At 39.7% G+C, this 23952-nt stretch overlaps 4 protein-coding genes across 10 annotated transcripts; all 4 read left to right on the top strand.

Moving 5' to 3' along the window:
- The first annotated feature begins 197 nt into the window (after positions 1-197).
- On the top strand, positions 198-4047 carry LOC105279505 (condensin complex subunit 2). Its single transcript, XM_011339331.3, has 2 exons — positions 198-557; positions 822-4047. Exon 2 carries the CDS (start codon positions 889-891, stop codon positions 2959-2961), a length of 2073 nt encoding a protein of 690 aa, XP_011337633.1. The 5' UTR covers positions 198-557; positions 822-888; the 3' UTR covers positions 2962-4047.
- A 3-nt stretch (positions 4048-4050) lies between these two features.
- Positions 4051-7896, top strand: LOC105279506 (malate dehydrogenase, mitochondrial; the record flags this gene model as incomplete). Its single annotated transcript, XM_026972665.1, has 3 exons — positions 4051-4350; positions 7133-7273; positions 7362-7896. Coding segments are annotated over 3 exons (816 nt in total), but the record flags the coding sequence as incomplete, so codon positions are not given.
- A 618-nt stretch (positions 7897-8514) lies between these two features.
- On the top strand, positions 8515-20494 carry LOC105279507 (E3 ubiquitin-protein ligase SMURF2). 4 transcript variants are annotated; one of them, XR_893950.3, is made up of 13 exons: positions 8515-9208; positions 10068-10106; positions 10191-10299; positions 10385-10518; positions 10871-11135; positions 11209-11699; positions 11786-12035; positions 13409-13575; positions 14021-14211; positions 14334-14731; positions 14883-15343; positions 15499-16137; positions 16559-20494. XR_893950.3 is itself a non-coding variant. In XM_011339334.3 (13 exons), exons 1-12 carry the CDS (start codon positions 9154-9156, stop codon positions 15684-15686), a joined length of 2748 nt encoding a protein of 915 aa, XP_011337636.1. In that variant the 5' UTR covers positions 8515-9153; the 3' UTR covers positions 15687-15691; positions 15780-20494. The 4 variants fall into 4 exon arrangements, 3 of the variants coding, with proteins under 3 accessions (XP_011337636.1, XP_011337637.1, XP_011337635.1); XM_011339334.3 differs by having other exon boundaries at positions 15499-15691; positions 15780-20494; XM_011339335.3 differs by having other exon boundaries at positions 13412-13575; positions 15499-20494.
- Positions 20495-20775: 281 nt separating this feature from the next.
- LOC105279508 (THO complex subunit 1) lies at positions 20776-23738 on the top strand. 4 transcript variants are annotated; one of them, XM_011339337.3, is made up of 9 exons: positions 20777-20983; positions 21076-21768; positions 21848-22095; positions 22236-22262; positions 22336-22632; positions 22734-22883; positions 22986-23133; positions 23234-23467; positions 23553-23738. In XM_011339337.3, exons 1-9 carry the CDS (start codon positions 20948-20950, stop codon positions 23706-23708), a joined length of 1989 nt encoding a protein of 662 aa, XP_011337639.1. In that variant the 5' UTR covers positions 20777-20947; the 3' UTR covers positions 23709-23738. The 4 variants fall into 4 exon arrangements, with proteins under 4 accessions (XP_026827931.1, XP_011337639.1, XP_011337638.1 ...); XM_011339336.3 differs by having other exon boundaries at positions 20780-20983; positions 23231-23467; XM_026972130.1 differs by lacking the exon at positions 22236-22262 and having other exon boundaries at positions 20776-20983.
- The last annotated feature ends 214 nt before the right edge of the window (positions 23739-23952 follow it).

Genomic DNA, 23952 nt, shown 5'->3' with positions numbered 1-23952 from the left:
TTTCAGATCTTTTAAAATTACAATGGAAGACGAGGACAAGTGACGATCTTCTTTGAATTCGTTACGAGCACCGCGCGTATTCATGAAACTTTCCAATTGCGTAGCTGGTGGCGCTGTTAAATTTGTCCAATTCGCGTGCGTTCCGGAAGCCGCCACATATGTATCCGAAAGGAACAGGACTGCTAATTTTTGGAACGCGTCGTAAGATATTTGAAATTGAAAGATTGTTCGGTTAATGCAACGTATCGTATCGTATTGCCCACGAGTTTTTGTCCGCCAGTCGTCAACGTTGTTTTTCCGTCTTTCGCGATTTCACCACTGACAAAAACAGTGCGCAAACCCGTCTCGACGCTCGTTTCGCGAACGACAAAAACACGTTGGTCGTCTTGTGTAGTTGCCGCGAAACACGCCGAGGCCTGTAATGTCTTCTCAAGACAACGAACGCACGCTCGGAGTTTTACAGAAAGTTTACGACGAGTTGCAACGTTATTACACCCTGCTGCGACTGATCAGGGCTGATCTCGAGAAGATGATAAACAACTTCACCGCTGTGAACGGTAGGCATTAAATAATTAAATAATACTAGATGCATAAACGGACTGACGTAAAACTTAACCCAATACGACTGTCAGAAACGTTCCACTTGGCATCTTTCTTTCTTATGTTCTTTTAAACGTTCTTCTTCTGTTAAACAGTTAATAGAATGTTATTTAATGATTATAGTGTTGGTCTGCAAATTTCGGAAAATGTGATTTAGTTGAAATGTACGTGACATACTCATGCAAGCGTACATTTGTATAGTGTTTCTTTGTTTCTTTCAGGTGTATAAAAGTCGAATTGAAGATAGATACGTGCTGTTTAAATATACGGAGTCTTGCATGTCACAAGATGGATTCCCATAATTCTCTGTTACACAAGGGGCTGGAGTCCTCGTTACAAAATTCGCCGACTTCTTCGACGCCATTGCGAAAGTCCATTATTGCCCAGAAGCTGCAGTTAAGTTCGCTCAGTGAAAATGACGATGAGGCGGAGCGTGTTGCACGTCGACGTGAAATGTCTACGTCGAGGTTATCTAATAATTCCGCCAATAGCAGGAGGCATTCTCTGGGGCTAGGATTCTTGGCGAACATGCCGGCACCGCAGATGGCCGAGAGGATAAGTCTTTGCATAAAACTGAGCACTGAAAACAAAATCAACATCAAGAATGCATTTAGTTTGGAGATGATTGATTTTATGACGTATATGGTGAAGAAACAGGATGCTAACATGTCAAATCTGCAAATGGCCAGCACGTCGTTGGATGTGAGCACCAAAATCTATGGATTCCGCGTGGACAGTTTGCATACCGATATACTTAAAATAGCCGGTGGATTAGATAAGCAAGTAACTGACCAGCAGACTTCTGAGACGAGGGAGGAAGCTACTCTGGACGACGCGGAAGGAAATGTGGAGCTGCAGAAGAAGAAGAAAAAGAAAAAGGCCAAACAGAGGATCATTAGCACTGTGGAGGCTTTGAAGGGCAATGTCGAGATTATGAAGCCTGTATCGATGATAGGCGAGGGCGACATGGAGACCACTGACATGTTATACCAGGCAACGCTGCCGAATCACGCGAGTTCCGGTTTCTATCAACATCTATACAATGATGTGATCGTTGACGTCGTAGAGAACGAGTCCAACTTGGGAAGCAGTTCAACGAGGTACAACATACCGGTGATCGAGGACTTCTCAGACTTGGAAGTCTGCGCGTCATACTCGAAGTTCGAGTTCCTCGGTTGGTCCGTGGAGGACGAGCCGGAAGAGATGCCGGGTCAGGAGGACGAATGCGATGACGAGGATAGCAATAACTTCCAGTTTGATCTCGATGCAAGCGTGAGACACGACGACGATGAAAACCCGATGCCGGAGCCGATGAATTACTTCGACATCAGGCACGACGACTACGAGGCTAACGTTCATGGATTTCAGAAGGTGGTAAATCGAGGCGAAAATATCGTGGATGCACACGAAAAGAAAGTGACGCCACGAACAGCGCTCATGTCCGAGTATTCCTTCATCCGACCGAATATGAAGAGCTTGCATTGGGCTGGACCGTCCCATTGGAAGTTTCGGAAGTTCGCGAGACCCTCCGCTACTGCCACCACTACTTCGAAGACGGAGAGAATGGCAGCCTGTATGCAAGCATCGTCGCGAAAAAAAAGAGAGATTTTGTCATATGACGAGAATCGTGACATGGATGCAAAATTCGCTGCGAGTCAGGCTAACAAATTACAAGTGAAGACCGCAAAATCGGAATGGAGCGCTGGAAACCTGACGCTACCGGAAGACATGCATTACGATATTGTTCAAGTGTCTAAGTGTTTGTATTTGCACCCGGAACTGGTTGTAAAATCAACAAGCGGAGAAGGAAAGGAAGACGCAGTCGACGCGGACGTGTCCGACGGCGAGAGATATGATTACAACAATCCAAACGATACGTTAGAATATTGTCCCGATGTGAGCAACAATGACGCGGGCAGGGATGATTGTAACGACGATTGCAACTTCGAGGATGATGCCGCTGCTTCTGCCAACGTGTCGAGTAGCCAGGGTTTCACTGGCGACAATATGGTAGCCGCACCAAAACTGCCCAACAAGGTACCCATTCCGTACTGCGTGAAGGCGAAGAAAATCGACATGCAACAATTGAAGAAATCTATATGGACTTGCTTGAAATCCAGGGATAATGCGGACACATTGGACATCGGGGAGGCAGTAGAGGATGCTACAACGAACAACGTGCAGGAAAGCAAGCGATTCAGCAACGTGTACAAACAGCTGCCGAAATTGCTGTCGAAAGCGAATGCCGAAGCGTTAAGCGTACCGATATCGTTCATATCATTGTTACACTTGGCCAATGATAAAGAGTTGAACATTCATTCACTACCGGACATGTCCGACGTTATCGTCCAAGCGAATTGAGAAGAGAGTTTATTTGCGTATGTTTCCATACATGTGCTTCAGCATTTTATAAACGTTGCTGCATTGCTTGCTTTGCTGCATCGTGTTTGTTTCAGCATCCTTCACTGTCTCCCTGATTAACAAGAGGGAAGATTGTATAAACTAAATTTACTGTAATAAAAAAAGCAATAAGATTCACAGCAAAATTTACACAATCTTCCCTCTTGGTAATCAGGGAGTCCAGTGAAGGATGCTGAAACAAACAAGATGCGGGAAAGCAAAAGCAGTACATTAACGTTTACAAAATGCAGAAGCACATGTATGGGAATCAAATTTTGCTGTGACTCTTTTTGCCTTTTTTTTATTACAATAAAAAAAAAGCAATGAGATTCACAGCAAAATTTGGTTTACACAATCTCTCTTGTTAATTCTTTTTATCGAATCGAAAAGTATTCTCGATTTTTGTATTGATATATAAAAATACTATTTATGTTTCAATAATGTCGTAATATACAGTTTTTCATAAGGAACATTGAATACTGTAGAATATCAGTATGTGCTTCGTTCATTACATCTTCATTTCAATGATCACATTTGAAATTTATTTGTTCGGTGTTAAGGAACACCACACGACATTAAACAATACTCTATACAGATGTAGCGTTTATTACTTTTTTATTTTTATATAATGTTCGTCGCAAAGAGCACTTGAAAAAGTTTGACGAGTTTTTTTTTACTAGATAACTGTCCATTGTTCAGACCAATTAAGAATTTAATAAATTTAACTAAATTGGAGTTGTCATGTATAAAAAGGAACAGTTATTTGAAGTTATTAAAGAATATTTTCTATATCATACGTACATATCTTTTTTTATACATACAATAAAGAGAATTTTTTGTAATAATTCGTTTATTTCAAATACATGTGTTTTGTGCTGTTGAACGTATCGCGGGTCATTTGTTTGCACGAATCCACCGCAAATCGTACGCTCGATTGATACTCGCGATTTGACGCATGTAACTTGAAAAGTTTAGTGTAAAAAATGTGAATTAAATCCAGTGTTTCCTTGCATTTAGCGAAGCGATATTAAAATTTTTTAATCATGACTGTGTCGTCAAAACATTATTTTTTCAACTTGTCGCAACGTTATCTCCTTTTACGTCGTGAATTTTCGAAAACTGGCAATCAATGATCAACGAACGAAGAGGAAGAATGAAGAAAAAATTGTGAGGAGTTCAATAAAGCGAGAGACGAATCAGAGTAATAAAAATGTGCAAGAAATTAACAAGACTGTCAAAGTGTGCATCATTGGCGGAGGAGTAACACCTCTTTATACCGCTGTTCTTTTGAAACAATATCAAATAATTAAGGGGATGCTGGAGTTGCTAGTGAACTATTTTTTCACTATAGCGATGGTAATTGCAGTTTCGAAATTCTCTTTATTGCTTGTGCAGAATAAAAAATCCTTTTCCACGAATGAAGTATAGATAGAAAGAAAGTCCGCTCTACAGGACTTTATATTCAAAATGGAAAAAAGTTAGAAAAGACAAATGCAAGTTTTTAACTTTTTTCCATTTTGAATATAAAGTCCTGTAGAGCGGACTTTCTTTCTATCTATACTTCATTCGTGGAAAAGGATTTTTTATTCTGCACAAGCAATAAAGAGAATTTCGAAACTGCAATTACCATCGCTATAGTGAAAAAATAGTTCACTAGCAACTCCAGGATCACCTTAAGGGGAAGCTGGAGTTGCTAGTGAACTATTTTTTCACTATAGCGATGGTAATTGCAGTTTCGAAATTCTCTTTATTGTTTGTGCAGAATAAAAAATCCTTTTCCACGAATGAAGTATAGATAGAAAGAAAGTCCGCTCTACAGGACTTTATATTCAAAATGGAAAAAAGTTAAAAACTTGCATTTGTCTTTTCTAACTTTTTTTCATTTTGAATATAAAGTCCTATAGAGCGAACTTTCTTTCTATCTATACTTCATTCGTGGAAAAGGATTTTTTATTCTGCACAAGCAATAAAGAGAATTTCGAAACTGCAATTACCATCGCTATAGTGAAAAAATAGTTCACTAGCAACTCCAGGATCACCTTAAGGGGAAGCTGGAGTTGCTAGTGAACTATTTTTTCACTATAGCGATGGTAATTGCAGTTTCGAAATTCTCTTTATTGCTTGTGCAGAATAAAAAATCCTTTTCCACGAATGAAGTATAGATAGAAAGAAAGTCCGCTCTACAGGACTTTATACTCAAAATGGAAAAAAGTTAAAAACTTGCATTTGTCTTTTCTAACTTTTTTTCATTTTGAATATAAAGTCCTATAGAGCGGACTTTCTTTCTATCTATACTTCATTTGTGGAAAAGGATTTTTTATTCTGCACAAGCAATAAAGAGAATTTCGAAACTGCAATTACCATCGCTATAGTGAAAAAATAGTTCACTAGCAACTCCAGGATCACCTTAAGGGGAAGCTGGAGTTGCTAGTGAACTATTTTTTCACTATAGCGATGGTAATTGCAGTTTCGAAATTCTCTTTATTGCTTGTGCAGAATAAAAAATCCTTTTCCACGAATGAAGTATAGATAGAAAGAAAGTCCGCTCTACAGGACTTTATACTCAAAATGGAAAAAAGTTAAAAACTTGCATTTGTCTTTTCTAACTTTTTTTCATTTTGAATATAAAGTCCTATAGAGCGGACTTTCTTTCTATCTATACTTCATTTGTGGAAAAGGATTTTTTATTCTGCACAAGAAATAAAGAGAATTTCGAAACTGCAATTACCATCGCTATAGTGAAAAAATAGTTCACTAGCAACTCCAGGATCACCTTAAGGGGAAGCTGGAGTTGCTAGTGAACTATTTTTTCACTATAGCGATGGTAATTGCAGTTTCGAAATTCTCTTTATTGCTTGTGCAGAATAAAAAATCCTTTTCCACGAATGAAGTATAGATAGAAAGAAAGTCCGCTCTACAGGACTTTATACTCAAAATGGAAAAAAGTTAAAAACTTGCATTTGTCTTTTCTAACTGTTTTCCATTTTGAATATAAAGTCCTGTAGAGCGAACTTTCTTTCTATCTATACTTCATTCGTGGAAAAGGATTTTTTATTCTGCACAAGCAATAAAGAGAATTTTCGAAACTGCAATTACCATCGCTATAGTGAAAAAATAGTTCACTAGCAACTCCAGGATCACCTTAAGGGGAAGCTGGAGTTGCTAGTGAACTATTTTTTCACTATAGCGATGGTAATTGCAGTTTCGAAATTCTCTTTATTGCTTGTGCAGAATAAAAAATCCTTTTCCACGAATGAAGTACAAATAGAAAGAAAGTCCGCTCTACAGGACTTTATATTCAAAATGGAAAAAAGTTAGAAAAGACAAATGCAAGTTTTTAACTTTTTTCCATTTTGAATATAAAGTCCTGTAGAGCGGACTTTCTTTCTATCTATACTTCATTCGTGGAAAAGGATTTTTTATTCTGCACAAGCAATAAAGAGAATTTCGAAACTGCAATTACCATCGCTATAGTGAAAAAATAGTTCACTAGCAACTCCAGGATCACCTTAAGGGGAAGCTGGAGTTGCTAGTGAACTATTTTTTCACTATAGCGATAGTAATTGCAGTTTCGAAATTCTCTTTATTGCTTGTGCAGAATAAAAAATCCTTTTCCACGAATGAAGTATAGATAGAAAGAAAGTTCGCTCTACAGGACTTTATATTCAAAATGGAAAAAAGTTAAAAACTTGCATTTGTCTTTTCTAACTTTTTTCCATTTTGAATATAAAGTCCTGTAGAGCGGACTTTCTTTCTATCTATACTTCATTCGTGGAAAAGGATTTTTTATTCTGCACAAGCAATAAAGAGAATTTTCGAAACTGCAATTACCATCGCTATAGTGAAAAAATAGTTCACTAGCCGAATTGTAGCTATTCATGGTACTTTCCGTACCGCTGGAAAATGCTCACTTTTAGATATAAATTTCTCCGAAACCAAGGCTCATACACCCAAACCCTCGAACACGACATTAATATTTTTACCTTCCCTTTCGAACGCACTATGACTCGTTCGAAAGTAGGTTTACATGGGAAAGCTTCCTTATGAATAGTTTGGACACGAATCATGTATCATTACCGAGCGTAGCGAACTAGTTCACGTCCACTTTGTCAGGCGGCGCGTCAAACGTCAGGAAATGTGCCCGTGGAGGCTGGTGGCCGCTCTCAGGTTTCTCTCTGGTACGAGCATGTCCGTGCCATTGGCTGGTGGCGCCGACTCGCGCACCATCGTTCCGCTGCTATCACGAGCCGTGCCGTTCAATCAATTCACGAACGTATGCAAATGGAGTAATAGAGATATAATTTGTATTTATAATTATACAGATATCGATACATCGATTTATGTTCCAATTATATTATCAGGCGCAGCGTAAAACCCTGCTGCAATCCTTCCGCACTGGTGACGAAGCGACGACGGAATCTGTCGATGATGATGGTCCATCGTTATCGTCCGGCACGGCTGCCGCAAAGTTAATAATCGCCCTCGCGTCTGGTCTATGCGGATTCGAGCACGTTATCACTTGCGCTTACGCGCGATCGAACGTACTACCGATCTGCCGATTTTTCACCAGCCAAGTGCAGCTGGGTCCGGAAGGTATCAAGAGAAACTTGGGCTTGCCAAAAATTTCGCCCGCGGAAGTGCTTCTTATCGAGCAGGCGATACCTCTTATCAATGAGCACATAGACACTGCGATCGCGGCAGTACAGAATGAGAGGATGCGAGCAAAGACACGATAACGAATCATCAATTTCAGAAAAGTCTAGCAGAGAATTAGATTGTCGAATATCGGTCCCAATATGCTTCATGAACTATGTCTCTTCCCAGGCAGCACATATTGGTTTCAAAACCGTTTCATAAACGTTTTGCCGTAACGTTTCATGACTATTTTATTAAAACGTTTATTTAGGAGAAAAATGTCCAACGAAAAAACGTTAGGAGAAACGTTTCTTTTTCGGCAAAAAAACGTTTCAGAAACCATCAGAAAAATATTTATCAATTCTATATATCAGTGCCTCAAAGATAGACAGAGTTAAGTCACATTTTTGTAAAAAACTAGATTTTTATATTTCATGAATTACTCTCTAAATTTCGTGTAGTGGAATCTCACTCCTTTGAAATATCACTTCAAGTAATAGTGATCTCAAAAGTTTCATAAGAAAAGAAGAAAAGAGTATTGGATCGGTTTTCCGGATGGTTATTTATAAGGTGATAACAAATGTTACTTGCGAGAACGTCACGTCTGGCCTGGCCATCTATCGGTCGCTTGGTGAATCAGAGGTGGGAATCGCACACGCTTGTGTTGATTTTTGTCTCTTGTTCCATAATCGAGCACATTGAAACGTATGATGTAAAAATAATGAATACTCGCAAAGTAAGTAGAAATTACTATTTTTTCTATATTAATTATATAATTTCAAATCAATTTAATAAAACACATTTTTCGTTTCTGTGGAAAGGTGAAAAATACGTTTTTAAAATTGAGGTCTAAAAACGGTTTCTATTTAAACCGTTTCTTAAATGGTACTTTATGTTTCTTAGACATTAGATACGTCTAAGAAACATATATTAGGCTAAACATGTGCTGCCTGGGTTATTTCGAATGCACCTTTTGTGATATTTGTTGTTAACGTTACGATTAAATTTGAGAGTCTATAATGTAATAATGTAAAATTTGTAAAATAGAAAATCGAATTACGTGAACGGAAAAAAGAACCTCTGTATAAAATTCATCTGATCTGAAAGCGTCCAATTACATACGAAGCTCATTCAAGAACAAGGTAGTCAAGATGGCGCAGCCAATCAGAGCCCCATTTCTCCGCTTCCATTTTGCCTGCTCGGACAGCCATCTTGCCGCTTATCGATGCTCCATCTAATCACTCGTTGGTCTATGATGAGCATCGCCTTGCGCAATTCGAGATCTATTCGAGATCAGTCGGAGTCGATAGTGCGACGCGGGGGGTTGTCGCGCTCTCGTGCGTGTATACGTGTTCCTTCAAGTGTGTGGGTGTGTGTGTACGTGTGTGGTAGTGCGAGCGAGTAGTGCACCGCCGCCGTTGATCGCGCGTTCCTGGTGCAAGCGCAGCAAGCTTCGCTTTACTTGCCGTTGGTCGCAGGCACCGATGCGCGGTGCGGAACGTTAAATGTGCGTGCAGGATGTCGAATCCGAGCGGTAGCAGGAGGAACGGGGCCATGAAGATTCGTCTAACAAGTGAGTGTGGCGTCATCGTCGTCGTCTTCTTCGTGATCGTGCTCGTTCATCGTCGCCGTTCTTGTCATCGTTGTTCCTCGAGCGTCCCGTCGGCTGTTCCGTCGACCATCAACGAGCGTTACAGCGAGCCGCCGTAGCGATTCACGCGTGCGACCGAGAGTATCTCGCCTACGCTCGGCCTGTTTTTGTTGTGCATTATTCAATATGGCCCCGCGCGGATCGCCGTGTCCGTTGCTCGCGGGGTGGGTGAAGAAGGGCCGCGCGTCGGACAACGCGAAGTGTCGAACGATCCGGCTCGAAAGGTCCGCGAGCGGATCTCCGTGTAGCCTTGTGCGAGCGACTTGTCTATGTAGCGACAACGTGCCTCGTCTTCCGGTTTTGCGGCAACTCCCTCGGCGCGGAGGTTGGCTCGAGACCCCACCGCGAGCACTCTCCGGGAGGTCGATGAAAGCGTCAATTCTGGACAGTCATTAAGACTGATGTGCTATTTTCTTGATACCCTCGATGCCTTCGGCATGGCTCGTGGGACATTGATGGAGCGTGCATGTTCTGTCAATTTGACATGGAATATATAATTGCATATGATTCCCATTATACCATGGAGACGCCAAATTTGACTCATGTGCAAAATTTTATATCTTGTAAAAGCGAGACGACGTGTATTACATTTAGCTTATGTTTGGTTCTAGTTTTACATATCTTTCTAATAATTTTATTCTTATTTTTTTTTATTAAGAGAGTAGCGCAATTACCGCTGATAATTTATTAGTATGAATTATAACGTTATTCATATATTTAGTTATGTGCTTTACATGTAATTTTTTTTATATACAACTATCATTTCCTTGATATGTTTCAGTTTTATGTGCCCGCAATCTTGCTAGGAAGGATTTATTTCGTGAGTGTTCTTTTTTACAAGGAGCTTGAAACATACAAATATAAATGACTGATCTTATAATGAGTAATCCAATATCTTTTTTAGGCTTACCAGATCCTTTCGCTAAGATAACTGTTGATGGTTCTGGACAGTGTCATAGTACAGACACTTGTAAAGCTACCCTTGATCCCAAGTGGAATCAGCACTATGATCTGTGAATATTTTTTTTTAATTTTCAATATAAACTATTTTGATATTATTTGATAAGAAAGAAAAGTGACTGTTACTCGTTTTTACAGATATATTGGAAAGAACGATGGAATCACTATATCTGTGTGGAATTATCGGAAGATTCATAAAAAGCAAGGCGGTGGCTTTCTGGGATGTGTACGCATATTATCGAACACCATCCAAAGACTTAAAGATACAGGATGTATGTTCTGTGCTAACTTTATATATTTATCATGCTAATTTTATATATTTATCATGCTAATTTTATATATTTATCATGCTAATTTTACATATTATTGAATATAATTTCCATTAAGAATTAAAATCACAATTAACTACAAAGTCTGCATTATACGCATACACGAGACTCATCTTCTTCAATCTAGAAGCAATGAGATCTTTATAACAGTTGATTAAATAATTTATAATTTTATATCTTCTCAGACTCGTTTTTTAGAATCTGCATTCTACATTTTTTATGTGCGTCAGTTTTATTGCAAGGAAATCATCTCGCATGTTGTAATAATGTTATATTGTAACGCATATATCTGTAGATCAACGGTTGGATCTGTGCAAAGCTCACTCCGATGACACAGATGTCGTTAAGGGACAGATTGTAGTATCCCTGATGTCACGGGACGGCCACAATGGTGCCGTGAGTAACACAGTCGGGCATAACGCCGTGGTCGACGTGCTTGGAGATTTAAGTTGCCCGAATGACTTGCCGGACGGTTGGGAAGAACGTAGAACGCATAGCGGTCGACTTTACTACGTAAATCATCACACGAAGAGCACGCAGTGGATCCGTCCAAATGCTCGGTAGTAGTCGATGTCTTTCTTGCCACAAAAATTGGAACGTAAAATCATTATCCGTCGTTTAATGTGATTTTAGGCCTAGCAATGCGATTATATCGACAACACCGGAACCACCGGCGTTGCCGTCGTCGGAACCGACGTCACCCAGTAGTAGCGCGAGCTCGCCGAACGTGAGGAACGAAGAGAGTCCGGCGAGGCACGCGTCACCCGAGTGGAATGACGGGACGCCCAGTCAAACTCCCAGTCGAGATAGTTCCGCGCAAAACACTCCGCGTAATACACCGACGCAGCAGCAGCAGCAGCAAAATCGCAATAATCAGCAACAGAACCAGCACAACGTGAGAAACGTGACGACGCCGGCATCGTCCGCGAGAGAGCGTCGCATCGTTCGAACTACCGATGAACAGAATGGTAATCAAAGCATGAACGGAAGGGCGGAGCGTGGTGTTAACGGCGGGGGCCAGGCGCGACGGCTTAATCGCAGCAACAGAAATAGAAATAGCGTTATGTCGAGCGGTGACCGGCGAACCGATCCTCCGCAACCACCGGATCTACCGCGCGGCTACGGTACGGAATTAGAGAAATGGGTATTTTATGTACGAGTTACTTAGAAAATACGGCGAGAATACGAGTGTTGATTCTCTGTTACGTAGAAATGAGGAAAACGCAGCAGGGCCAGGTGTACTTTTATCACGTACCAACTGGATCCTCTACCTGGCACGATCCGAGGATACCGCGTGATTTGCAAGCCAACGAGTTGGCGAATGAGCTCGGTCCCCTTCCCAGCGGATGGGAAATGAGACAGACGCACAGCGGACGGGTGTACTTCGTGGATCACAACAACAGGACAACGCAATTTACCGATCCTCGGCTGTCCAGCCAAATTATCAGCAATCTGTTGAAGTGAGTACTGTGTGTTGTTAAACCTTTTCTGTACGTGTCAATATATTAGGTTGTTCATTAAGTTCTGCGGTTTTTTTGCCCTAAATTAAAACATAAATCTATTGTACTTACACATTTATTCAATCTAGAATGTATTGTCCATCTTGATCGACCACCTTCTGCCAACGTTCTGGAAGGGACATAATGCCGCGTTTGTAGAAGTCGCGCGACTTCTGCGCGAAAAAGTCCTTCAAGTACGTTTGAATATCGTCCACTGAATTAAAGCGCTGCCCGTCGAGATTGTTTTGGAGTGACCGGAACAGATGGTAATCCGACGGCGCAAGGTCTGGGGAGTACGGTGGGTGCTGCATGACTTCCCAGCCAAATCACTTCAACTTCTTCTTGGTCACCAAAGCAGTGTGTGGTTTGGCGTTGTCGTGGTGGAAGACAACGCCCTTCCTGTGCGCCAATTCCGGCCGCTTCTCCGCCACTGCCTGCTTCAATTTTTCTAACTGAGCGCAATGCTTCTCGGCGTCGATGGTCTGACCGCGCGGAAGCAGCTCGAAGTACAGGACGCCTCGCCAATCCCATCACACGCTCAGCATCACTTTCTTCGGATGCGAATCCGCTTTGGCAACCGATTGTGACGACTCACCCGGACCGCACCATGACCGCTCGCGTCGAATGTTGTTATATACCACCCATTTTTCATCTCCCGTGACCACCCGTTTGAGAAAGGCCTTCAGCGAGTTCCATTTCAGCAGGGATTCACAGATCATGACGCGGTCCAAAATGTTCTTTTCGGTGAGCTCGTGAGGGACCCAAACATCTGCTTTTTTCGACATCCCAAACCGTTTTAATCGCTGCGCAACCGTTGTATGGGCGATGTCGAAGCGCTCCGCGATCTCTCGCGTCGTCAGGTGTCGGTCTGCTTTGATTGCGGCCACGATTTGGTCGTCGTCAGTGGTGGATGGACGACCGGAGCGAGCAGCATCGGAGACGTTCACATCTCCGGAACGAAAGCGCGCAAACCAACGCTGACAGGTGTCAGCGCTTATGGCCGAGTCCCCGTACACGCCACATATCTCACGTTGTGCGTCCGTCGCTTTTACTCCTTTGCGGAAAAAAAATAGCAAAATGTGCCGAAAATGCACCTTTTGATCCTCCATTTTCAATGAATAGCGCGTACACGCAACACGTCAAAACACAACAAAGACTCTGGCGAAATGTCGAGCGTTGTCGAACCTGTCACGGAGTACGCGGCAATCCGCGGTTCAGGCGATGCATGCTATCTTTTTCAATGGACAAACGCTATCTATCAAGAAAACCGCAGAACTTAATGAACAACCTAATATGATATGTCAATGTGCACAAAATTATTATTCTGCCAACAGTAGGAGACAAAATAATAATACGAGCAATCACGCTCCGACTAATGTAAACAATTCTGTGACGAGCGAAACTGCCGAGACGGATACCACGAGTTCGCCGATGGTTCCGTCCAACACACCACAGCAGCCAACGAGAAATGAAAATGGAAGCAACAACAATTCTCCGACGAGTGAGTGATAGCAAGATTTCTTGAAATAACGTGTTTCTTGTTGTTTGAAGAAGTAAGAAGGAAGACGTTACATCACGAACACGCAATATGGAATGCCTGAAGAGTTTGCGCTCACATCTTTCATTCGTACGCGTCTTGCACATGTGATAACGGCTACACGATACGTGGATCGCATAATCTATTTATTTCCATATGAAATAAAAAAACAAAAGAACATTCGCGTACTTCTTACACTTTTATCTTATCTGCAAATGCGTCTATCTGTGTGGCGCTTAAATCTTGGTTGGCAATCAGTCTTGCTTGTTCCGTCTCTTCGATAGGATGCCATTTCACTTCCGGAGAATCTTGTTTATCAGGGCGCATTTTTGTAAAAATTACAGCTCTTTTTTTGTGAACGGCGTTAAAGGTACTCGTGCGTAACGAATTGTTCTCTCTTGCGTTTCAGTGGAAAGCGCGCTAACCCAAAATGCTCAAACCGTGTCAGAATTACCGAAGGAGCTTATGGACAATGAGCTTCTCCCAAAGTATAAACGTGATTTAGTAGCAAAATTGAAGTGTCTTCGAGCAGAACTGAATGCCCTTCAGCCTCAAAGCGGTCACTGTAGATTGGAGGTGTCGAGGAACGAGATATTCGAGGTGAGTTATTCTCAAATACGTATGCACATAAATAAATGTGCTTTCAAATATATAAGTTTCTTTTAGAATACATTATATCACATCAACGTAACTTCTAAGCAAGGTATTCCTTATCTTTGCAGGAGTCATACAGACTGATAATGAAAATGCGTCCGAAAGATATGCGCAAGAGACTCATGGTCAAATTCCGCGGCGAGGAGGGGCTCGACTATGGCGGCGTAGCGCGCGAATGGCTGTATCTGTTGTCCCATGAGATGCTGAATCCGCAATATGGGCTCTTTCAGTATTCGAGGGACGATAATTATACACTTCAAATTAATCCGGATTCGGGGATAAATCCCGAACACTTGTCGTACTTTCATTTCGCCGGGAGGATCATCGGCATCGCCGTTTTCCACGGCCATCACATCGACGGTGGTTTCACGACACCGTTCTACAAAATGTTGCTTAACAAAGCTATAACATTGAGCGATATAGAGGGGGTCGATCCAGAATTACATAGGAGTCTTACATGGATGCTGTGAGTAGAACGCATACATTTTCTTTTAAGACAAATTTATTAATTTATCGTTTCAAGTTTCGACACAATCTCATTAAATCTATGTGTGTACACACACACGTGTGTGTGTGTGTGTGTGTGTCTTTTGTTAATTTATTACACACTTTACCAGAGAAAACAGTATAGACGGCGTACTGGACGCTACGTTCTCCGTGGAGCACAGCAGTTTCGGCGTGTTGAAGAATCACGAGTTGAAGCCGGGCGGTAAAGATATACCAGTGACGGAAGAAAACAAGAGAGAATACGTCCGTCTATACGTGAACTATCGATTCATGCGCGGTATCGAGCAGCAGTTCTTGGCGTTGCAGAAAGGATTTCACGAGTTGATTCCTCCCCTGTTACTGAGACCCTTCGATGAGCGCGAACTCGAGTTAGTCATTGGGGGTTTGGGCACGATCGACATAAACGATTGGAAGATGCACACACGGCTGAAGCATTGCACGCCCGATACACCGGTCGTGCAATGGTTCTGGCAGATAGTCGAATCGTACGGTGAAGAAATGAGGGCGAGATTGCTTCAGTTCGTCACCGGCAGCTCCAGAGTGCCGTTGCAAGGATTCAAAGCTTTGCAAGGTAACAAATATATTTATTTAATTAATGTCAGCTTAAATATTATATCGAATATGTCAAATAATTTAATATAAGCTAAAAACACTTTCAAAAGCGCATTCAAAATTCAGCGTTACATTCATGTATAATTGTGTTGCATATTACGTTTGATCGCGTAGGATCAACGGGAGCAGCGGGTCCGCGGCTTTTCACAATCCACGCAGTTGACGCCCCGAGTGAAAATCTACCAAAAGCGCATACTTGTTTCAATAGGATAGACATACCACAGAATTATCCGACCTATCAGAAGATGCTCGATAAGCTTACGCAGGCGGTTGAGGAAACCTGTGGCTTTGCTGTTGAATAATAACGGTAAGCTCTTGCAGCTTCGGCATTGATCGTTAATGTATTAGTACGTGTCTCCGAATAATTATAAATCCCCGCGATAAATATTCGACAGAGTTCACTAGAAAGAGAGAGAGAATCGTTTATTCTTCATATTTGAAACACCAAGAAGTTGTAATCGAGAAGTTATAATTAAGAAGAAATTATGAAGAAGAAAATCCGGTGAGGTAGTTGCTTATAGAAAGGAAATATTGATACCTAAGCTGAATGATGAAATCACGAATGATTTCGGTACAAATGTCTACATGGCCTTGCAGTTATAGATTGGCGATTGATAAGATTTGCATATCCGACGACGTATGTTCTCTTCTCGACGCGAGCTAGAACGAGAATTTTTAGAAAATTGATACGTCAGTCTTCAAGTTTCTATTACTTGGTTGAATGATACCAGTAGCGAGAATCATTTCTCATGGGTATGTTTTAATCGATATTATTATATCCATTTACATTTTTTTAATCTACTTGATTCGTTACATTCTATTTTGAATTATGCCTAGCACGATTTTTACCGGTTCACAATTTTCAACTAAAATTTTTTTTTTTCTTTAATTAGATATTTTCGATCAACTTATTATATTTACTTGTATTTACGTATCTACTTATATTTATATCTATTTACATTTACATTTACTTGCATTCATCATGAATTTTGACTTATATTTTTTTGTCAACTGAAATTAATTTCGCTACTTTTATTAAGTTCACGAAGGCTAGTTTTATTATACACGAATTACGATATATAAGATCAAGCATGCACAAACATTTAGGGAAGATGAAATCTTCCCACAGTTACAATTAATATTATTATTATTATATGATGTTTATACTGTACAGATTTTTTATTGACAAGTATCAACGTGTCAAGAATCTCGAGATTACGAATGTAGCAATAGATGACATAGGAAATATTCACACAGCTAGTAATGCGATTCAAGTTGCGATTCTGGAAGTTCTTATATAAGTAGTTGAAGCTTATAAGTGAGCAACTTAGAATCAAGGAGGAAGAAAGTAAGGCTTTTTGCGTTTAACGCGTCGGTATTTATTATACGATTGGCATTAGCTTTTTCTCTTTCTTCTTCTCTTTGAAAGCCTTTAACTTCTCACTTTCGACTATAACAAACCACACACGGAGTCAATTAATTCCATATCAGTTATTTATAAAGCAATAGGACTTAGCGTCGGAGTCTTAGTAGCGAGAAAAGTACATATACGTATGTAATTCGCGTTCCAATAGGGACAGACATCAGCTAGACGCGCAATACTGAGAATCTAGTATTTTGAAATGTATTATTGGGCCTTGGTGTCTTAGGTAATAAATAGAGAGTTTGTACATATACATATAATTCTGAACGCAAGTGTTATAAGTGATATAGATATCATTTCGATAAAAATTGTGATATAATTTGTACAGAGTATAAAAATGATGATACTGATGTGTTCTCTCTGGCATTATATTATTAAATCTTTCATTCGGTGCAATAGATAGATGTAACGACACATGAAAGATACAATCTTTCAGCTCTTGACGGCATTATTAATATTATTTAGAGACATGACAAACTTCGGAAATCAATCGCGTTTCTATTTTTCTGATATTGTAACACTTTCGTTCAGAGCTTTCGTAAGCAGCTGGCGAACTTGGTTATTGCTACGCACGCAACTCACGTGGCAAAAAGATCATTGTTGCTTGTTAGAAGTCATTACCGAGTATACATTACTACACCGAGTGCGTTAAAATAATGATGTAAATAATTTATTATAGATTAACATAATAGTAATGTAATAGTATTTTACACGCGGATCGGATGCGATCCGGTCTGATTTTAGCATTGGCAATTAAAGTCGTCTACATTTAAGCTTTAATTTAAAGCGTACATTTCTTAAGGAAAGAGTTCATTCGACGGGTTTACGTAAGCTTAAAACATTTCGATCGAACTGGCCTTTCTTTGTTTGATTGAGAACTTCATGAGACATGTCTACACCTTGCTAGATTACTTTTAGTGAGATGTAGCGCTACGCCTTATTTATCGCACGAAATCTTCGTTTAGTTCACCAGCACGTGATGCTGTCGCAAAAATGTTCGACGCGTAATTACCGCATAGTTATGCGAATGTCGTGTACAATGCATGACGGCACAGTTCATTGTCTTGTATGTATAACTATCATCGTATTATTATGTTTGAATTATTATATGCGCACGCAACTGTGATGAAACATATCGTAGGCGAGAAGGAGCACCCGAAAAGTTCTCGCTTCTCGAGAATTAATGCGTAATTCTACGTTCACTTTTGTACGCACGATGTTATCGAGATCGATATATACACACATGTCCATTTCGTTGACTCTCCTTCGGAATAAAATGTTCCCGTACTTCGGTCGAGCCGCGTGAAAGTATCACCCGTTTTCAGTGTCTGAAACACGGCCTGAATACTGAAGTGCTGTCGTACCGGGAAACATAGCTATTACGACTCAAATAGGAATAATGGATACAGCTCTTAGCGCTAGCTAACGTGTATCGTGTAAATAGACACCTCTAGCGGTACCTATATCTGTTGCCTTAATTTCAAATGTACACGAACTCTCGTATCTCGTAGTCTGCTTCTCGGTATCGGATGCAGCCAGTAACGCCTCAATATTCCTGAATATGATATGTTAAAAAGTGAATTCACTAATTTTCTATGAGATATATATTATATACATTCGCCAAATACGAAGTAATTAAGGAGAAGTGCTATTTTCAGTATGTATAAATTGTTTATCGACGACAAGTCTAAGATCTAAGACGAGATTATCGGATGTTTGAGGAAGTTAACAAAGCTGCGAGAGGGATTTAGTGAGATTTATATACGAATCAATGAATACATGTATCGAAAATAATGGATTTTCATTTCAAAGATATTTGAAATATTCTTTTCACATCGAAGAAGTTTAATCATTGTTTTAAACAAAGACGGTTGAGCAAAAGATTAATAGCTTTTAATCATATTAGTAGAGAAGAGAGCCTCATGATCTTTCCATTTGTTTTTTTATAATAATCTTGTCGGTATAGCGCAATAAAGGCCTTAAACGTGCCTTGTTGTTGGCGTTGATGATAAACCATAAAAATTATATTCACCATATTTTGAGACGAGATGTAAATTTCATCTTTCTGTCAAAACTATTTCTAAAAAGACATACATATGCATGTTGCAATTATCAATTTATAATACACGGTGACTACATTAATGATTAAAAGAATAGCAAAATAAAATAATAGGATTACAATTCAAGTGAAAAGTAGCCAAAGAAGTATCTTGAAGAATTAAATTTCTTTTACGGTAAAAGAAATCCTTTAACTTATATGTAATTATGTGTTCTCAAACAATTAGAATGTTATGTACAATTTGCAACTATCCAATATGTCAATACCTTTTTTTTAATGTGAATGATGTGTTATATACATTGATTGTGTTAACATCGAAAGTTATATGCATACATTTATCAGAACGTTGTATATACGTACTTTATGAGAATTATATTAATTTTAACACAAGTGATGTACAAAAAGTCATATCTAAACAAAATAATTATAAAATAAATGTTATAATTATTTCGAAAAAGTTTTGAAGTGATGTTTGGATTATAAAGATAATATTCAAAAATGTATAAAGAAGATTATATATATCTGATTATCTGAATTTTTGATATTAATTAATGATTAAAGAACAACGTTAATCAATTAATGATTAAAGAACAAAGCGAGTGACAAACTAGTTGGTCTGTTATTCATGAAATGTATACCGAGAGAAAAAAAGGATTATGAATACTGAGAGAAAGAAAGGAGAGAGACAATATTTAGCGAGAAACAAAACTCACGTAAAATACGTACAAATGAATATATTGCGTATTACACGATGCACAGAATAATCTTGCTTGGAAGAGTTATCAAGTATCGCAAGGAAGTTTGTGGACCGAAAGGGATGCGCGAACTTCAACACATTTGCAATTAGAATCTGCAGTTTGTCTTGTTCGAAATATCAGGTGATTGCAGTCGCCTTTTAACCCTTTATCGGTCCATTCAGCTATTTCTGAAGGGTTTTTAGACTTTTCAGAATCGGCGAGAGGAAGACCCGTGCGCGCAGTACAGATGCCTCTATTTATAAAATTGATGTAGTTTTATCGAGTTGTAAATACATTTGTCGAAATCTTGCAAGTAATGTAACAACGAGAGATATCGGTAAAGGGTTAAATATTATGAGAAATAAAGAAATAATAAATAACATCGCAGTAAGTTATAGATACCGCCTTTTTCTCCAGTGTCGGTCAGTCGACGTTATATAAAATAATTTTCTTAGGCGTTAAAGAAACGTTTACTAGAATTTTTTACTAGTTTCATCTTAAGAACAAGTAATAATGTTTAAATGGAAGTTGCGAAAATATTTATTCTACCAGTGGCAGAGACCCGTTCATGAATTTAGGCTTTAGCTTGTTTCGTTAAAAATTCGCAGATCGAAAATTGTAAATTGATATGTGGATAACTAATGTAAATTGTTTTTTGTATAATTGAATCGCAAGCGATCGCTTTCCCTTCGTGTTTCTAGTTGCGAGATTATGTGTACTATTATTACTGCGGATGTGTTATTATTATTATTATTATTGCTAACATTGCGTCTCTGTTACTGTCCTAATTAATTACACAAGTCCTTCAAGAAACAAGTGTATATACAACTTTTCCTTTTGTATTTTGGACGAAATGTATATTTTAATAAAATATCCAAAGTATGGAATACATATCTTCCAACATTTACTATGACCCTGCCACTCCCGATAGCATAAAATTGTGCAAGGATTTAATATTACTAGTCACATTTACAATAATTTACAATAATTATCGTGAACGCACTGTTTTCTAGGTTGAAATTCAATTTTCTACTCCTAATTCCTTATATTTTATTCCTTGTTCCTTATTCCTCTCATTGTACATACGTGGCCCTAAAGGAGTTTGGTACTAAAAATTCAGCCAATGGGAGAACTCGTAGTAACTCAATCCCCTGCGCATGTGGAAAAGCCGGCTCATGCTCCGTCACGGAAATTCGGAACGCCGCTTTGAAGTGATTCTGAAGGTTATGTTTGGTTTCTCGAGCAAGAAATTGTGCTGTTGTGAAGCGAATACATCAAAGCTGGAAATTATTTTTTGCAATAAAAGGAACAATAATTTATGTCGATACGATTGTAGAAGTCGTCATGGCGATGTTTGAAGTGTTGCGGAAAGACTACAGTGTAAGTAGAAATTGATGTAGAATGTTTACTCTTATGAGGTTGAGGTTATCCGTTGCATCTATAAAATGCCTTGTTTTACTTTTCTGCTGCAGAATTACCTGCAACAATATTTCAAGCTGTCAGACGTAGTGTCCTTTCAAAAGAAGTGCATCGAACGCTGCACGAACGATGGTGATAGAAAAGCGGCGATCGATCAAGCGCTCCGGGACACTTTATTGGTGGTGTTGACGGAGAACGCTTCTGGCAATGTGCATTCCCTGGAATCGTACATCACATTCTGCATAGACTTATGCAGAAAGGATCTGGCGACGGCGAGCATGCCGGTGATGTTGCTGGGTGATATCTTCGATTCGATGACTCTAGACAGATGCGAGCAGTTGTTCACGTTTGTCGAGAACAACGTAGCAGTGTGGAAGGAAGAGTTGTTTTTTACCGCCTGCAAGAACAATTTACTGAGAATGTGCAATGACCTGTTGAGAAAACTGTCTCGATCGCAGCAGACTGTGTTTTGTGGAAGAATTCTCTTGTTCCTTGCCAAGTTCTTCCCTTTCTCCGAAAGGTCAGGCTTAAATATCGTCAGCGAGTTCAATGTGGAGAACTACACGGAGTTCGGCTCTGAGAAAGTGGAAGGTGACGATCTGGAACAAATAGCCAAAGATGAGGACAAATCGGAGAATAAGATACCGATTGATTATAATCTGTACAGAAAGTTTTGGGCTCTGCAAGACTTTTTTAGAAACCCGAATCAGTGTTACAATAAAATGCATTGGAAGGTTTTTTCAACCGTGAGTATTCTCCAAACAGTGGATGATGCATTTATATATAAAAGGATAAATTAGGAAGAAAATGTATATTTTCTTGCAGCATGCATCCAGTGTATTGTCAGCATTCACGTCCTTCAAATTGGAGGAGCAACGTAGTTACCCTACAACGTGTATCAAGATGGACACCGCTGTGGAAGGCTCGCACAAGGAAACTCACTATTTCGCGAAATACCTGACTAATCAGAAGTTGCTGGAACTGCAGCTGTCCGATTCCAACTTCAGACGTTACGTATTGCTGCAGTTTCTGATTCTCTTCCAGTATCTGAATAGCACTGTGAAATTCAAAGCGTAAGTATTCCGTATACTAATAACAGTGCAGTAAATACTTTGTAATCAGTTCAGAAATTCCCCTTCGTGAAGTTAACTTGCTCGATGACTAGTAAAGGTGCTCCCAAAAATAGTCATAAAACAATGTTTGTTTTTCAAAGCTTCCTTGCCAGTGGCTATGAGACAAGGTCTGCTTTTTTTAAATTAAATGTATCGTGAAAGGTACGTTATCAAATCACTATGATGTTTGTCGCTTTTAAGTGAGACGCACGAGCTCAAACCGGATCAAGTGGAGTGGGTGAAGAGCACTACGGAGCAAGTTTACACTCTACTGACCGAGACGCCACCCGACGGCTCGACGTTCGCGGAGACCGTAAAGAACATTTTGAAACGCGAGGAGCATTGGAACGCGTGGAAGAACGAGGGTTGCCCGCCCTTCAAGAGACCGGCATCGGATGCCCATGGTGACGAGGAACCGCGGAAACCGAAGAGATTGAGACGGAGAATCGGTGATGTAATCAAGGACGCGCAGGCGGCTAACAGATATTACGTGGGAAAGTAAGAGAAGACACGAAAATGGAATAATTTCCATTGAGAATGATAAATTTCAACATCTGCTATACCGTTAAACTTATTTAACGACAATTGTTATCCAACAGCCCGGAACTCACTAAACTGTGGAATCTGTGTCCCAACAATCTCGAAGCTTGCAAATCTAAGGACAGAGATTTCCTGCCATCCTTAGAAACGTACTTCGAGGACGCCATAATGGAATTGGATCCGGCCGCGATGGTCGATGACAAGTACAAGTACGCGTTATAGCTTGTATTATACTAATATTGTATTCTACCCTTTCTGCTACAAATATATTAACATTTTTTAAAAATATATTAATAAATATATTTATACAGAAAAGTAAATGACGGCAACTTCGGTTGGAGAGCGTTAAGACTATTAGCGAGACGAAGCCCGCACTTCTTCGTCCATGGTAATTATCCCATAAACAAATTGCCTGAGTACCTCGAGACGATGATTAAGAAGATTGCCAAAGATCGTCCAGTGAGTATTCAACATCTATTTTACCGTTTTCCAACATCCAACATTATCTTTCCGCGAGTGTGCTTAATTTGTTAACTTATCTCCGACTATTTTACAGCAGACACAGTCCGATGTGAAAATGGAAAACGAGGAAACACCACCGTCGGAGTCTAATGATCAGGAATTTAACGAGGACGTCCTGAAGCAGGAGAGCGAACAAGTAGACTCAGAGGGCACTGATATAAAAACCAGAAAATTCAATAAAGTCACGTCAGAAATGGTGGCAAAATTATCAGAAAGCCTGTCGAATGATTGGAAAAAATTAGCGACGAAACTTGGTTACACCACGGACGAAGTACGTTGACACCTAATTGTTTATTGTGACAATATAATATTCACAAATGTGACAATGTAATATAAACATAAAATGTATGTTTTAGATTGCCTTTTTCCAAAGCAAATCTACACCGTTCGAGCAATGTAAAAGTATGCTCGAGATATGGGCAGAAGAGGACGAAGATGCATCGGTGGAGAATTTAGCTTATATATTGGAGGGTTTAAAATATACAGAAGCATTAACGGTGCTTAAATCTTAAATATTAATTTAGCATTGTTTATTCGAGAAAGAGAAGAAGCATGATCAGGTGTAAGTTTGTACAGTATCGTTAATTATAACGAAACTTATATATATAAGGTAATCTTTAAACATATATTTTATTATATTTTATTATCTTATATATACAGGGTGGCCCATTTTAATTTATACAGTCGATTTTTTAAAAAACTAAAAGAGATACGAAAAAATGTTTCAGACAGACATGTCAGGATTTCGAGGGGGAC

This window comes from Ooceraea biroi, chromosome 9, assembly GCF_003672135.1.
Source record: "Ooceraea biroi isolate clonal line C1 chromosome 9, Obir_v5.4, whole genome shotgun sequence".
In the NCBI taxonomy this organism is placed as follows: Eukaryota; Metazoa; Arthropoda; class Insecta; order Hymenoptera; family Formicidae; genus Ooceraea; species Ooceraea biroi.
Note: the sequence above shows the minus strand (reverse complement) of the source record. Positions and strands in the feature narration are given on the sequence as shown.

Bases quoted from the DNA above. Each gene is read 5' to 3' on its own strand.
- LOC105279505 (XM_011339331.3), top strand. From the start codon at position 889: ATGGATTCCCATAATTCTCTGTTACACAAGGGGCTGGAGTCCTCGTTA.
- LOC105279507 (XM_011339334.3), top strand. From the start codon at position 9,154: ATGTCGAATCCGAGCGGTAGCAGGAGGAACGGGGCCATGAAGATTCGT. The intron at 10,519-10,870 runs GTATGTTCTGTG...ATATATCTGTAG, and splicing joins AAGACTTAAAGATACAGGAT to ATCAACGGTTGGATCTGTGC. The intron at 11,700-11,785 runs GTACGGAATTAG...TCTGTTACGTAG, and splicing joins GGATCTACCGCGCGGCTACG to AAATGAGGAAAACGCAGCAG.
- LOC105279508 (XM_011339336.3), top strand. From the start codon at position 20,948: ATGGCGATGTTTGAAGTGTTGCGGAAAGACTACAGT. The intron at 22,263-22,335 runs GTCTGCTTTTTT...GTCGCTTTTAAG, and splicing joins GCCAGTGGCTATGAGACAAG to TGAGACGCACGAGCTCAAAC. The intron at 22,884-22,985 runs GTACGCGTTATA...ATATTTATACAG, and splicing joins ATGGTCGATGACAAGTACAA to AAAAGTAAATGACGGCAACT.